Source organism: Leptidea sinapis, chromosome 2 (genome assembly GCF_905404315.1).
Source record: "Leptidea sinapis chromosome 2, ilLepSina1.1, whole genome shotgun sequence".
Classification (NCBI taxonomy): Eukaryota; Metazoa; Arthropoda; class Insecta; order Lepidoptera; family Pieridae; genus Leptidea; species Leptidea sinapis.
In genome coordinates, this window is record NC_066266.1 from 20979627 (window position 1) to 20994429 (window position 14803).

The 14803-nt window shown below is 35.3% G+C and overlaps 1 protein-coding gene across 1 annotated transcript; it reads left to right on the forward strand.

Moving 5' to 3' along the window:
- Positions 1 to 1571: 1571 nt before the first annotated feature.
- LOC126974927 (monocarboxylate transporter 12-like) lies at positions 1572 to 3942 on the forward strand. The gene has a single exon (XM_050822675.1). The coding sequence runs from the start codon at positions 1607 to 1609 to the stop codon at positions 2783 to 2785; it is 1179 nt and encodes a 392-aa protein (XP_050678632.1). The 5' UTR covers positions 1572 to 1606; the 3' UTR covers positions 2786 to 3942.
- The last annotated feature ends 10861 nt before the right edge of the window (positions 3943 to 14803 follow it).

Sequence of the window (14803 nt, forward strand, 5' to 3'; positions counted from 1 at the left end):
AACGGATGTCCCAATATACTCTTACTGTCGGTAATTAGCTGTCAATAATCTGAAGCTGTTCCAATATACCCGATAAGTCATTATTATCGCCTTATATTGGGACGCGTGAATTGCAATTTCCATACAAACTTCTATCGCTGATAAGCTATACGTCTTCCCATTGGCAGACAGCGTGTACGCATAAGGTGATTATCGTCGATAAGTTTATTGGGACAGAAAAGTCAACCATAGTTATGATTTTTATCTCAAGTGGGCCACAATCGGAGATAGACTGAATATTGGGAACGGCCGTTAATCAGTTAAATAACATCAATAACTTTTTTTTAAATCTAACGAGAAGTATCCAAAATTTTTATATAAAACATCCATAGATTTAGTATGACATTAGTGGATAGGTTTTAGTTTTCTTATTTTAAGTTAGTACTTTATTTTAGGTTAGTGCTGATATTAAAGGAAACCGTTTATTAATCTATCAAATTTAATAAAACTATCTTTAAATTGAATAATATTAATTAGTGCGGTCTTCCCGAACAGATACGACTTAGGGACCTTCAAGAAAAAAGCATACTCCCATTTTAAAGGCCGGCAACGCATTTTTTGCACACCTGTTGATGTCCATGGGCAGTTGCCTCACCTTTCCCAATCCCGTGAGCCTCTTGCCCGTTTGCCCCCTCTCTAATAAAAAAATATATATTAATTTCTTAGTAAGTAAATAATTTTGTATTCAAAGCAGATGTTGGAAGTGACATCTCGTACTAAATGTATTGGAGTGTTTAATATCAAAGGAGGTGGAATGCATGTGTTTTGGGACCCACTGAAAGAAGTGGCGTACATCATGGAAACTTATTAATAATTGTAGAACTTAAAAAAACTAAGAAAAAAGCAAATCGTAAGTAAGTCTTTAAAAGTGGGAAAAAAAAGATACTTATACCTAAAAGTTAAATATGACCTAAAATTATTAATCAATATCTATTGTTCAATCAATAATTTGTATCTTATGTCTATGCCTAATTACTTACTGCTAAAAGATAATATAATTTAAATGTGGAAGGTTGGCCAGCATCTAATAATTTAAGATTCCTAATTCAAGCAGGTATCCAATCTTTTAAAGATACTTACCTACTGATTTTAGTATCAAAAACGATAATAATCTTATTGAATCTTATTGTGTATAAGTAATGAATTACTGATTTGAGTAGGTATATATAGTTTGATGGTGTCGGAACATCCATATTAAAATGACTGTCATGTCAAAAAAAGGTAGTATGTCAAAACGTTAGTGCAAGATGACTTATTTTTTAATAAAATATAATAATTTCTTTCTTTTGACTCCCATAACTTACCGCCTCAATATTTTTTGTATAAACATCGTATAAACTTATGTTTATAATTAATATAAACTTGTCCTTGTACGACGCTTCCTTAATTTTTTAATTATGTGGGTCCATTCTCGCCATCTTCCTTTTTTCGTTTATTCTCGTTTGTTTTTCAAAATGTTATTGATGTAATTTTATTGATTATGTAACGTACTTTCGACAGTAATTTAAAGTGTTTTGAAATCTCTAATATTAATCGCCTTAATGATCACACCCTGTATTGGGCGTTTATGGGTTATAGGATTGATATAGCAGTCTATTTTTTTAATTTATTATCTTTTGTTTTTTATTTACAGGATGATATTCTTTTCGAGGAAGAAGAACCCATAGAATCGTTCAACATGATAGAACCGGAGAAACAAAACGGCCAACCAGATGCCGGCAAGCAAATGTCTACGCGAAATCTGTCGCAAGCGCTCATACATAACAGCCAAAGTTGCATGCACTCATCGCAGAACTTGCGCCATAACGCATCTAAACGAAAACTGTCTACTGCTAGGCCGGTGACTAAAGCGACGCTTAGTTCTGCGTCAATGGCTTTGGATGGTATTCCGGATGGGCGGCGATTAGGGTCGCAGGAGACATTTGGGCGACGCCTGAGTACGACTAAGAGAAATCTTTCTACGACAAGTTTCGCTTACGTTTCGACGCCATTCCATGGATCAACTTTGTCAGCGTTCGAGCAGCCGAATGAATTCGCCTCGCAATTCTCATTGAAATCAATCACTGACAGCGTTGCCGACGTTGCTTATTGCTGCTTCTGCTGCAAGAAGAAGCAACGAAAACCTAATAAATTCTTCGATGTATCACTACTTACCGATCCGGCGTATTTAATTATAATGCTCGGTGGCAGTTCAGTTGCAATCTCTGTTACGAATTTTATTATATTACTACCCTCATTCGCGCAGAATATAGGCATCGATAAGTCGCAAGGCGCTCTGTTACTCAGTACAGTGTCAGCGCTCGACCTGGTCGGACGTATCGGCGGCTCGACGCTTTGCGATTTAAACATAATGCCGAAATCGTTTTATTTCGTTGGCGGTTTATTATTCTCTGGCATAATTCTAGCATTTATACCAACGATGCAAACTTATACAATGATAAGTATTGCTTGCGCACTATTTGGGCTGTTTTCGGGGATTAATAATGGCGTAACGACTTTAGTTTTGGCGGAAATTCTCGGTGTCGAACGACTTATGTCTACGTACGGCGTCAGTTTATTTGTGAACGGGTTTTTGCAGTTAATTGGGCCGCCGATCTGTGGATTTTGGTTTGAGCACGATAAGAATTATACAAATATGTTTGTCACATTCGGTTTTATTCTCATTGCTGGCGCTTCGTTGTGGCTTTTTATGCCCTTGATTCTGAGAAGAAAAAGAAAGAAGTTAACTGCCGGAGTGAGAATTTAGTATTTTATTATGTTTTGATCCGAATTTAAAGTATTTTTTGAAGCGATCGACAATTGTCACTTTTCGAATGTGGCTTGTTTGGGCGTACTTAAGACGCTTTATTAAAGAAAGGAATTGACTTAAGTCAAAATATATACAGTTATTTTTAATATTAGACGCGTATCCGTTATACCTATTTTTTATTTACTCAAATATACATTGATATATGATTTTTATTACTTCAGATGCACAAATTAAATATTTTTTTACGATAAATAGTTTTAATGTCGCCGATCATAGATTTTCGGTTCTTGTAAATGTGTGTGAGCTGAGACTTTTTTATCATAGTTGCTCGTAATGTTTTACTTATACCGGGTCTACATATAACGAATGATGCTAAACAATGTTAACGTGTGAAAATTAAGTGTCTGTGTTCATTTTTTTTTATGATTTTTATGAAAATAACGGACAAGACGAGCATAACGTTCAGCTGATGGTAATTGATACGCCCTGCCCATTACAATGCAGTGCCGCTCAGGATTCTTGAAAAACCAAAAAAATTCTGAGTGGCACTACAATTGCGCTCGTCACCTTGAGATATAAGATGTTAAGTCTCATTCGCCCGTTTTTATGTTATAACGAAGATACTATTAATTCCATCAAATTGTTCACATTACAAATAGCGTTATATGAAATTTGCGTATGTTGATCTTTACACTCTTGGCATACTTGTAGCGCTCGCTTGCGTCGCGTCTCATCTATAAACTCGCACATTTCATGTCACAATGACAACACCAGTTTTACCAGTGGGAGGATCCTTTGCATAGGATTCCGGCTAGATTATGGGTACCACGACGGCGTCTATCTCTGCCGTGAAGCAGTAATGCGTAAGCATTATTGTGTTTCGGTCAGAAGGCGCCGTAGCTTGTGGAATTACTGGGCAAATAAGGCTTAACATCGTATGTCTCAAGGTGACGAGCGCAATTGTAGTGCCGCTCAGAATTATTGGGGTTTTCAAGAATAAGGTGGTATCAATTACCATCAGCTAAACGTCCTGCTCGTCTCGTCCCTAAGTGTCGTAAAAAAACATTGAAATAGTAATTTTAAATTCTGGTTATCATGTTTACAGAATTTGAAACAAAACGCACAATATATGTCTATGTATCGCTGCATAAAAAGACAATTTACGCTAGTATATTAAAAAAAATATGTTTAAAATAGCCTGTCCTTTTGGCAAGCTTGGTTGTTTTGCATAATGAGTAATGACGTCATAGTTCATGTAAAAATGGCGGCGATTTTAAAATATTTAAACTTCCGAGAGTTATTATTACCCAGATGAAGATAAAAATAAATATATTTGACACTTTTTTTATAGTAGTTTATGTGACTGTACATAATGACGGGCATCAAACACGCGTGTGGGTTTAAAATAATAACATCACACGAGTGTTTTAATCTTATATCTTTAAAGGAGCAACTCTTGTATATAAATATATATATATATATGAAAATGGTCATTGTTTGAGGCTCTTTCACGCCTAAACCACTGATCGTATCGACATGAAACTACCACCATTCGATGCGAAATTTATCCTAGATGGTTTAATTTTCTGATTCCAAAGTTCCTTCATTAATTTATTTCCTTTTAAAATTCGTCCAGAGAAGCGGGAACGGCTAGTCTTTATATATATAATTCTTCTGTACGTGTCTTGCCAGTGAACTCCTCCTAAACGTCTTAACCGATTTGAATGAATTTTTCTGTGTGTATTCAAGTGGATTCGAGGATGGCTTAGATTCATAATTGAACTACCTCCTACATGGCTGGATCGATTTTAATTATTTTTAGATTCTCAATACAGTCCATACATAATTCCCCTGCGTATGTTAGTGATCTCCTAACGTCTGGTGCGATTTTTCAAATTTAACACGTATGTATAGGACAACGTCTGTTGGATCCTCTAGTATGTGTAAAAATTATTGTGTTTCAGTCTAAAGGGCGTCGTAGCTAGAGAAATTACTGGGCAAATGAGACTTAACATCTTATGTCTCAAGGTGACGATCGCAATTGTGGTGTTGATCAGAATTTTTTGAGTTTTTCAAGAATCCGGAGCGGCACTGCATTGTAATGGGTAGGGCGTATCAATTACCATCAGCTGAACGTCCTGCTCGTCTCGTCCCTTATTTTCATAAAGAAAAACATAGTATATATATCATCTGAATCTCGGAAACGGCTCCATACATTTTAATGAAATTTAGTATACAAAATTAGTTTCGGGGGCGTTTTATCCTTTTTTAATGAGAAACAGCTACAATAATATTAGAATACAAAGGTAAATTTCGCCACTATATACAAGACTACAATAGCTCAGATGGGATATTGGGATATCCGGAAAGCAAAACACCTCGGTTCGAATCCAGCTGTCCTATAAGTTTTTTTTTGTTCAAGATTTGTACATTCTTAAAATCCGAACAAGGCTCGGTCGTCTGGATATTGCCTAATTATGTACAGTTACATACACCATATATCTACCCACATATAACCCTCTATGTTGCATTCAGTAGCCGCATATTATGACTAACATACATATTAACCAGTTATGAAATGTTTTCTGGCAGCTGTCATAGTTTTTATTAATTCAGAGACTCATTGACCTCTACTATATATATCACTGGACTGGCGGCTGTCAAAGTGCTTTTGTGCCTGTTTGATATTCGCCATGTTGGAGCTGTTGGTCATGTAGCGAGAGTCTGCGGTACTCAAACTAAAACAACCTCAGCAAACATCGATAGATGGTGGGAAACTAATTACAAAAATAAATGTGTAATTTATAACGTTGATTCTTGAAGTATAAATGAAAACGAACGAAATTAATTAAATATGCAAAAATACTTCAGAGTATTGTACGTTCCTTTGCAGCCATTTGCATTATACGTCAAAATTAGTTCTCTGGACGCTCGCGGGTGGCGCTTCAAATAGGCACAAAAAATTTGCTGTCAAACATATGGAACAGCCTGTCCAGTGGTATTTATACAGTTCAGTGGACAGATTAGAGTCGACCCCAACTCTCATATCGTGCGAGATTTTTCAAATTTGTTAGCAAATTGACATTTCATTTCGAACTAAACGTAATCTCGACTGATATTAGAATAGAGGTTTGCAGAGATGTTCGAAATCGTGTTATTATTTAGCAAAATTAACATTTTGACTGGTTCTGATATTTAAGTATATCAATGATCTAAATTTATAAAATGTAACTATTTACTTCAACTGTTTTAAAAAAAGCCCGCTGAGTTTCTTGCGCCCATTCTTCTCAGGTCTGAGGCAGTCTCTTTTGAATGGGTGGTAGATTTTGACGTTCAATAAGTGATTATAAATCCTATTTTGAATGAAAATATTTGAATTTGAATTTCAAATCGCCATATACATATCGTTAGTGTGATATTAATAAAAAAAAAGTGTGTGTGTGTACTTATGTATGCACGCAAGAAGTTATACTTCTTTGGGCTAACAAAGCAAAAATCCTAAAAATTATTTATTCCTCGTGCTATTCTACGTTTGTAGAAATAACAATATTGTAAAAACCTTGCAACGAAAAAAAAGCGCGTACACCTTCCTTAAAGGCCGGCAACGCTCCTGTGATTCCTCTGGTGTTGCGGGAGATTGTGGGGGGCGGTGATCACTTAACAACAGGTGACCCGTACGCTCGTTTGTCCTCCTATTCCATAAAAAAAACGATGGTTTTGACAACTAATTATTTAATAACGATTACGGCTGTACGGGCTTGAACCTTTGCCTATCCTAATAATGGACGAAGAAACAAAAAAAAAATAACGAATATCGCAAACGTCAGAAAATTTTTAGGAACCAACTTCACCCTGTTACAGTATGTGATGCGCGCGCATCTTAAAATTTCATTTTCAAAATCATATTTTCATAACGCGCCTAAAGAAGTATAACTTCAAAATATAACGTTTATAGACAAATATACAAAGACGTGCTTTTAAAATGTCCCTCTATGTAGTTATGAAATAGTGAATTTTAAAATAAAATCCATCTTATAGTACATTCATTTAATTTATTAAAAGATTGAGTATAACTTAGAGATTTTTTTTATACACAGGTTATTAATTACCGAAAAAGAAATCGGGCAATTAAGATCGCAAATATAAGTTATTGTTTTGTACTGAAAAAAAAATATTCTAGTGTGTATAGTGATTCATTAATAGCATTGTGAATTGAGCGAACGTAAACAATAGTAATTAAATATTTTGTCAATGACTTGTAACTTTTTTGAGATAATTAATTATTAGATTTTTTATTTTATTTTTATATAATTTGTTTCATTATCTATATTGTACTTTTTCGTAAATGTGTTGATAATTTTGTATGACACAGCAATCGTAAATAACTATATTCTTTAGGGCCCATCCATAAATAACGTTATACGCTAAGGGGAAGTCAGGGAGTCGATGTGGTGTGGCATTTGTGAAATGGCCTCCCCATTTCACAAATTTTGTGACATGACATTTTTTTGAATATAAATTTTTATAACAAAATATTACAACACCATATTTAAACTACGTATCTGCTAAAACTGTAAAAATAGTATTTTTTTTGTGTTTTGTTAATTTTCATGCCTTGGGTTTAATGTTGATTTTATTGATAAATAATTTAAATGGAAATAAAAAATAATTTCGGTTCTAATTTCATAAATATACCAGCTGATCCAGTAAACGTTGTATTGTGTTGATATAAAGTAATAAAAAAAAATCAATAATTAAAATATTTGGGGTATGAAAAATTGATGACGACCGATTTTCAGACCTACCAAATATATCGTACATAAAAATTAATATGCTCGGTTGCCATCATCCTATTTCGGATCTGTGGATATAACAGAATAATATAAAAATCGCGATACAAAAATAGGTGTTGATCGTAGACGGGTGAAAATTTGAAGTTGTGTGTATTTTTTAATGCTGAATCATAAATTAAAAAACAATTGTCAAAAAATTATTTAAGGTGGGTCACCCTTAATTTAGGGATATGAAAAGTAGATGTTGGCCGATTCTCAGACCTGGCCGATATGCACATAATAAAAATCGGTTAGGCGGTTCGGAGGAGTTTGTTAACAAACACCGGGACACGGGAATTTTATATATAAGATAAATGTAAATTGCGAAATAATGTGTGATTTCACACTAGATAGGCTGTCTCTCAAATGAACAGCTGTGACTTGGATGGGGAGGGGTCACAAAATCATGAAAATTCGTTTGATGTAATTTATGGATGGAACCTGACTGTAGTTGTATATATAATTATTGTACCCTTATTTCAGACGATAATAACCAAACGTTTATATAACAAAAAAAACTGTTGTTAAGTTGCGTACCACGTATACCAGTGGGAAGCTCCTTTGCACAGGATGCTGGCGAGTTTATGGGTACCACAACTGTGCCTATTTCTGCCGCGAAGCAGTAATGTGAAAAGATTACTGTGTTTCGGTCTAAGGACGCCGTAGCTAGTGAAACTACTGGGCAAATGAGGCTTAACATCTTATGTCTCAAGGTGACTAGCCGTGAGTGCCGCTCAGAATTTTTGGGCTTTCCAAGAATCCTGAGCGTATCATAATTGATAGCAGCTCATGGTAGTCCACGAGCTGAACGTCCTGCTCGTCTCGTCCCTTATTTTCATAACAAAAAAAAAGACATAACATTAATGTTGTGGAAAAGAAAGTTTTGCAAAAGATATGTTTTTGTTTCACGCGTCGGCCATTTTGATTTTATTATTTCTCTTGGCTTTATTGTTGTCTATTTGAAAAGATCTATTGAATGGGGCGTTTTTTTTTCTAACATAAAAGTTTGAAGAAAGTATTATTTAGGTATCTATATGAACGTAACGGTGCCAAATTTTTTAGATTTTTATTTTATTTAACACTAGATTTAAAACGTATCTTAACATCTACCCTCATTTAAACGTATCAAGTCCGTTTAAATGAGGGTAGATGAAATTTTTTATATTTTTTTACAATTATGTCTTAGCATTGTAATGCTTTTATGTTTTTTTTATTCGTATTAATATAATGTTATTTTTATTACTTTTACTGACTTATGTTAAAAATTTAAACGGATATATACGAATTAAGTTGTATTTTATTTTGTAGTAAAATTTTTAGATTAAAATTATATTCACTGCAAATACTATGAGTTTAAATCCGATTTAAGTCCACTATTATTATTATTACTTATTTTTTTTTGGAGATATTTTGAAAAGAGGGAAGTTTGTCGATTTCTAGGAACGGTCACATTTTAAATCAAATTGCTTCAATCCTTTACGACATAAATAACACGTTCATACTTTCAAAGTTATAATACATTTAATCATCTAGGAACACTTAAAAAAAAATTAGGCTTCAATGAGAAAATCTGTCAATAAACTATTGCATATGTCTATAAGACAACGATATATTTAATATAATATACTTACTTAAACAAACATAAATACATATAAACATCCATGCCTGGGAAACAAACATCCATATCTATATATATAAAAATGAATTGCTGTTCGTTAGTCTCGCTAAAACTCGAACGGCTGGACCGATTTGGCTAATTTTGGTCTTGAATTATTTGTGGAAGTCCAGGGAAGGTTTAAAAGGTGAATAAATAGGAAAATGCTGCTAAATTAAATAAAAACAACAAATTTGTTTTTCCTTTGATGTGTCCATACATAATTTCTATGAGAGAATTTATTGACTCACGGTTTAACAGTTCTGCTGTGAAACAATTTCATTACGACAGCAGGGTGCATATTTTACGAAGTAATTTTTGATGTTATATTAAGTACATATGTATATGTACTTCCCAGTGGGAGGCTCCTTTGCACCGGATTCCGGCTATATTATGGGTACTACAACGGCGCCTATTTCTGCCGTGAACCAGTAATGTGTAAGCATTACTGTGTTTCGGTCTGAAGGGCGCCGTAGCCAGTGAAATTACTGGGCAAATGAGACTTGAAATCTTATGTCTCAATGTAACGAGTGCAGTTGTAGTTTCGAATTTTTGGGGTTTTCAAGAATCCTGAGCGGCACTGCATTGTAATGGGCAGGGCGTATCAATTACCATCAGCTGAACGTCTTGCTCGTCTCGTCCCTTATTGTCATTAAAAAAAAGACTGAATACTCTGGGAGAAACAAACACAGTTACCCTTCGATGGGTTCCAGGTAATGCAGGGATCTAGGCAATAAATGCGCTGACGAACTTGCAAGAATTGGACCTAAAAGCAATTTGGTCCTGAACCCTTCTGCGGTTTCCCAAGGAGTCTTGTTACATTAACCCTTGATACATCATGTTCACAAGAGTGTAATAATCTCTGGAGTAACACTCCAGGTTCCTCCATTCCAAAACCCTAATCCAAGCCTTCCAAAAGAAGACTGCGCACGAGGCACTAATTGCCTTTCCCAATATTAAGTCTATCTCTTACTTGAGATAAAAATCGTAACTATCGTTGACTTTTGTATCCCAATAATCTTATCAACGTTAACTCACCTTATCCGTACACGCTGTCTGTCAATGGGAGGACGTATAGCTTACCAGCGATAGAAGTTTGTATAGAACTTGCAATTCATGCGTCCCAATATAAGGCGATAAGAATGACTTATCGGGTATATTGGGACAGCTTCGGATTAATGACAGTAGAAGGTAGTTATTTAACTCTATCTGTTGTAGATAGTATATTGGGAACCGCCGTTAGTCTAAGTAGTGATAACTTACGCATTCTAACCACGACACTAACGGGGCACTGCAGATTAAACAAACATCTCTCAATCTTTGGGCTCAGAGATTACAGAGCGTGTAGATTCTGTAATAGTGCAGATAAATCCTCGGTACACATCCTCTCTGAATGTGGTCCTTGAATGTAGCATCTCTTTGCGAAGACCGATTCTTCAACCACTTGAGATACGTCAGCTCAATGCAAATGATATAATAAGATTCATAAAAGGATCAATCTTATCGTGAGCTTATAGTTAACACTGGCTACCACAATAGATCATATTGCTCGCAGTGAAAAAGGGCTGCAGTAAGCTTTTTCGTCTATCGTGTAAATACCGTAATATTTACACGATCGGCGAAACAGAGCTCGCACACTACAGCATGTCAGTTGAGACACCAACTATACTCGAGGAAAGAACTCGCCTTATCGCAACAACATGGCCGCAGGGTAATTAGTTAAAACTATTTATTTCGAATACAAAGCACTGTAGTACTCGCACATCTTGGTAACTATAGTTACTTGTTGTATATGAATAGTGTCACTTGCTAAATAAATAATTTATTTATTATGATTCCTGCCGCCGGATTTCCACCTTCGCACGACACGCCACATATTAGAATATCATCCCCACCATCTGGATAGAAGCGCGGTTTTTAAGGAATTTTCTTCCACGTGCAACAAAGCTGTGGAATGAGCTTCCTTGTGCGGTGTTTCCGGGACGATACGACATGGGTACCTTCAAAATAAGCGCGTACAAGGCCGGCAATGTGCCTGCGATTCCTCTGGCGTTGCAAGAGAATGTGTGCGGCGGTGAGCACTTATCATCAGCTGACAGCTGACCTCGTTTAACGTTGTAATATAAAACAGAAAGCTATTGAATAGATTTTATAGTTAGATCGAATACTATATAAAAATACAAGCTGACCCGACAGACGTTGTTCTGTAGATAATAAAAAATACTGTTTTAAAGGAATTTGCCAATAATATTTGAAAACATCAAGAACTATTTCGTAAAAAACGCTCCCTGCTGTTATAATGAAATTGTTTTACAGCGGTCAAACCGTGCGTCACTCAATTCTCTCATAGAAAATATGTCCATACAAAACAAGTATTGAACATAAAAATAATTATGGGTCCCAAATCGAAATAAAAACTATCCTATCTCTCAAGTTGGACCAAACTGCACTCCATGAAGTAATCTCCATTAAAATCCGTTCATTAGTTTAGCGAGTCCATCGCGGACATAAACGTGTCACGTAATTTATATATATTAAGAAGATGCGCACAATATGAATTTATTGTAAACTATTCAAATACAATGTTAAATATAAATAAATATTTTCATATGTTGTATGTTATTTTATTTATGACTAGTATCTCGCCCTGACTTCGTTCACGTTGTATTTTTTTATTGGGAATAGCAAAAAACTACAAATTGTGGTGTACAATATATTTTAATAAAGGGTTGAGTTACAAATGTAGTCAGTTACATTATCCACATTTTACTATGTAAAACGTTTAGGTATTTTTACCTGTTTAAGCATTGTAATGCTAATTAAATAAAAAAGATTCGTAACTAAAATTTATGAACAATGCGGGATTCGAACCCGCGACCTCTCGGATTCCGTCCGAGCGCTCTTTCCAACTGAGCCAACCGTTCGAATAACGCATGATTCGTAAATCTTGGTATGCCTTTTTAAACTCTGAGGTTGTGGCTTCATCTACAGGATCTACTTTACAATTGATAACCTGCTCAACCCCAATAATTGCATATTAGTAAATTGACTTGTGATGTCGCTCTTTCAAATTTTAACAATTTGTTATTTTTAAAAATGATAAGCCTCACTTCAAGAATTATCTATACAAATTAAGTTTGTAACAAAACATTTATGAACGATGCGGGACTCGAACTCGCGACCTCTTCGGTTTTGTCCGAGCTCTCTTTCCAACTGAGCCAAACGTTCAAATGACGCACGATTCGTAAATCTTGGTATGTCTTTTTCAACTCTCAGGTTGTGGCTCCATCTGCAGGATCTATCATTACAGTTGATAACCTGCTCAAACCCAATATTTAATAATAATATATTTAACAATATTAATATTTAAAGACTTTTTAAGAATTTTTTTTAACACTGGTTAAGTGAGCGATTATTTTATACGACTTATGAATTTCTGAATGCGAGTAATGTGAACCTTTTTATTAACTATTAAATAAACAATATTTATTAATTATTTTATTATTATGTTAATTAAAATTTATTGACCTACAGACATATCATTATCAAATTTTGTTGTGTTTGATTACTATTTTTTTTATGGAATAGGAGGACAATCGAGCGTACGGGTCACCTGCTGTTAAGTGATCACCGCCGCCCACATTCTCTTGCAACACCAGAGGAATCACATGAGCGTTTCCGGCCTTTAAGGAAGGTGTACGCGCTTTTTTTGAAGGTACCCATGTCGTATCGTCTCGAAAACACTACACAAGCAAGCTCATTTCACAGTTTTGTAGCACGTGGAAGAAAGCTCCTTGAAAACCGTATTGTGGCGGACCGCCACACATCCAGATGGTGGGGATGATGTCCTAACTAAACTATTTATTTTATTAAACTAATTTGCATGCCTAGTTAAACCTGGCGATATATGTGAAACTTAAAGATTGTACGATAGAAACATACCATGTTTGTACGCAAATAAAGAATTTGATTGATGGATTGATTGATTTATGGTGGTAGTATGCTCTTAGCTTTAAGGTTTCTAAGGCTAAGTCGAATTGTCAGAAAAAGAATACCTTTTTTATGATTTCCCTGACCCAGAATGTAACTTCATCACAATCATAACTAAATTGTCAATTTGTATTACAAGAACACAATATATTTATATTTTAATTAAGTCGTTATGGTCCTACTGTCGTTTTGCCAGCAGTCTAGGGCTATAAAGAGGCTTCGGAAACTGAAAAAAACATTCAATTGAATTTCAAAATATCTTTATTATCAAGTAAATTAAGTTATGTACAAAACCAGTGTAGGTAGATCCTAGTAGTACAGTATCGTGGTTTTAGGTATTGTTTTGTGGGTACTTAGGGCCTAATAAAAACATATAAAACGTATAGAATAAGTTCATAACATGGTAAACAAACGTTGTTAAGTATAATAATTATTAATTCAGCAAGGTTTTTTAAGTCTATGTAAGCCTTAGACACAGCATTACATTTTATATCACTGACAATTTATTGTAGTTGGAACTTCGTAATAAAAGCAATCGCGTTTTATTAGAGGATAGGAAAGTTACAGTACTTGGTATGATAACATATGAATGTGTTTCCAGCCAGTAAAAAACATTGGCACGTGGCGGGCGAGAGAGAGAGAGAGTCAAGGGTTCAACCTATTGCGCTTTCTAAGTTAATTTGAAGACATATTCACGTCAACAATTGACATGTTTGATCAGTTGTCTTTAAATACGCCACGTTTTTAATAGTTATTAAGGGATATTAAAACACGAATGTGAGCCGAGTGTGATAATAGATGAAAGAAATTCTCATGAAAGCTCAACTTATTCCGAAGTGGCGGTAGATGTGTCCTTTATACTATTAACTAAACTAATATATTTTGTTTCAGCTGGAATCATTTATAGAAGAGGAACCAAACGAATTGAACTTATCAAATCCAAAGTTGGTGTTAACATCGGATGACGAACAGACCGACAGCCGGTCGCCGTACAAGCGCGACAGAGATTTCGCGAGGTCGGCCAGTGCTGCGATGTTCACGAAGAATTTCGATGAAAGAACAAGAAAACTATCGACACCTTCGAAACACGGCATTCAGAACGCGTCAAGTAGAATATCGAATTATCTTCCCAGCAACCCGTCGCTGCTAGAATCCGTCCCGGAAAGCAGGACGAGCCGAGTAAATTCTCAGGAAGGTTTCGGTAAAAAGCTTCTGGCCCCGAAAACGCCAAAACGCAGTCCTTCAACTTCCAGTTTTCAGTACATGTCAACCCCGTTTCACGGATCAACATTGTCCGCTTTTGAAAAACCGAGCGAATTTGCATCACAATTCAGTCTCAAATCGATAACAGAAAGTCTCGCGCCCATCTCTTACTGTTGTGGATGTAAAAAACGTAAAGCAGACGACACCAATAAAGAACCAAATAAATATTTCGATATAGAACTGTTAAAAGATCCGATATATCTCGTTATTTTAATCTCAAACAGCACTTGCGCGATATCGTATACGAATTTTATAATATTAGTGCCGTCGTACGCG

Coding starts and splice junctions, on each gene's coding strand:
- LOC126974927 (XM_050822675.1), top strand. CDS start 1,607: ATGGGTTATAGGATTGATATAGCAGTCTATTTTTTTAATTTATTATCT.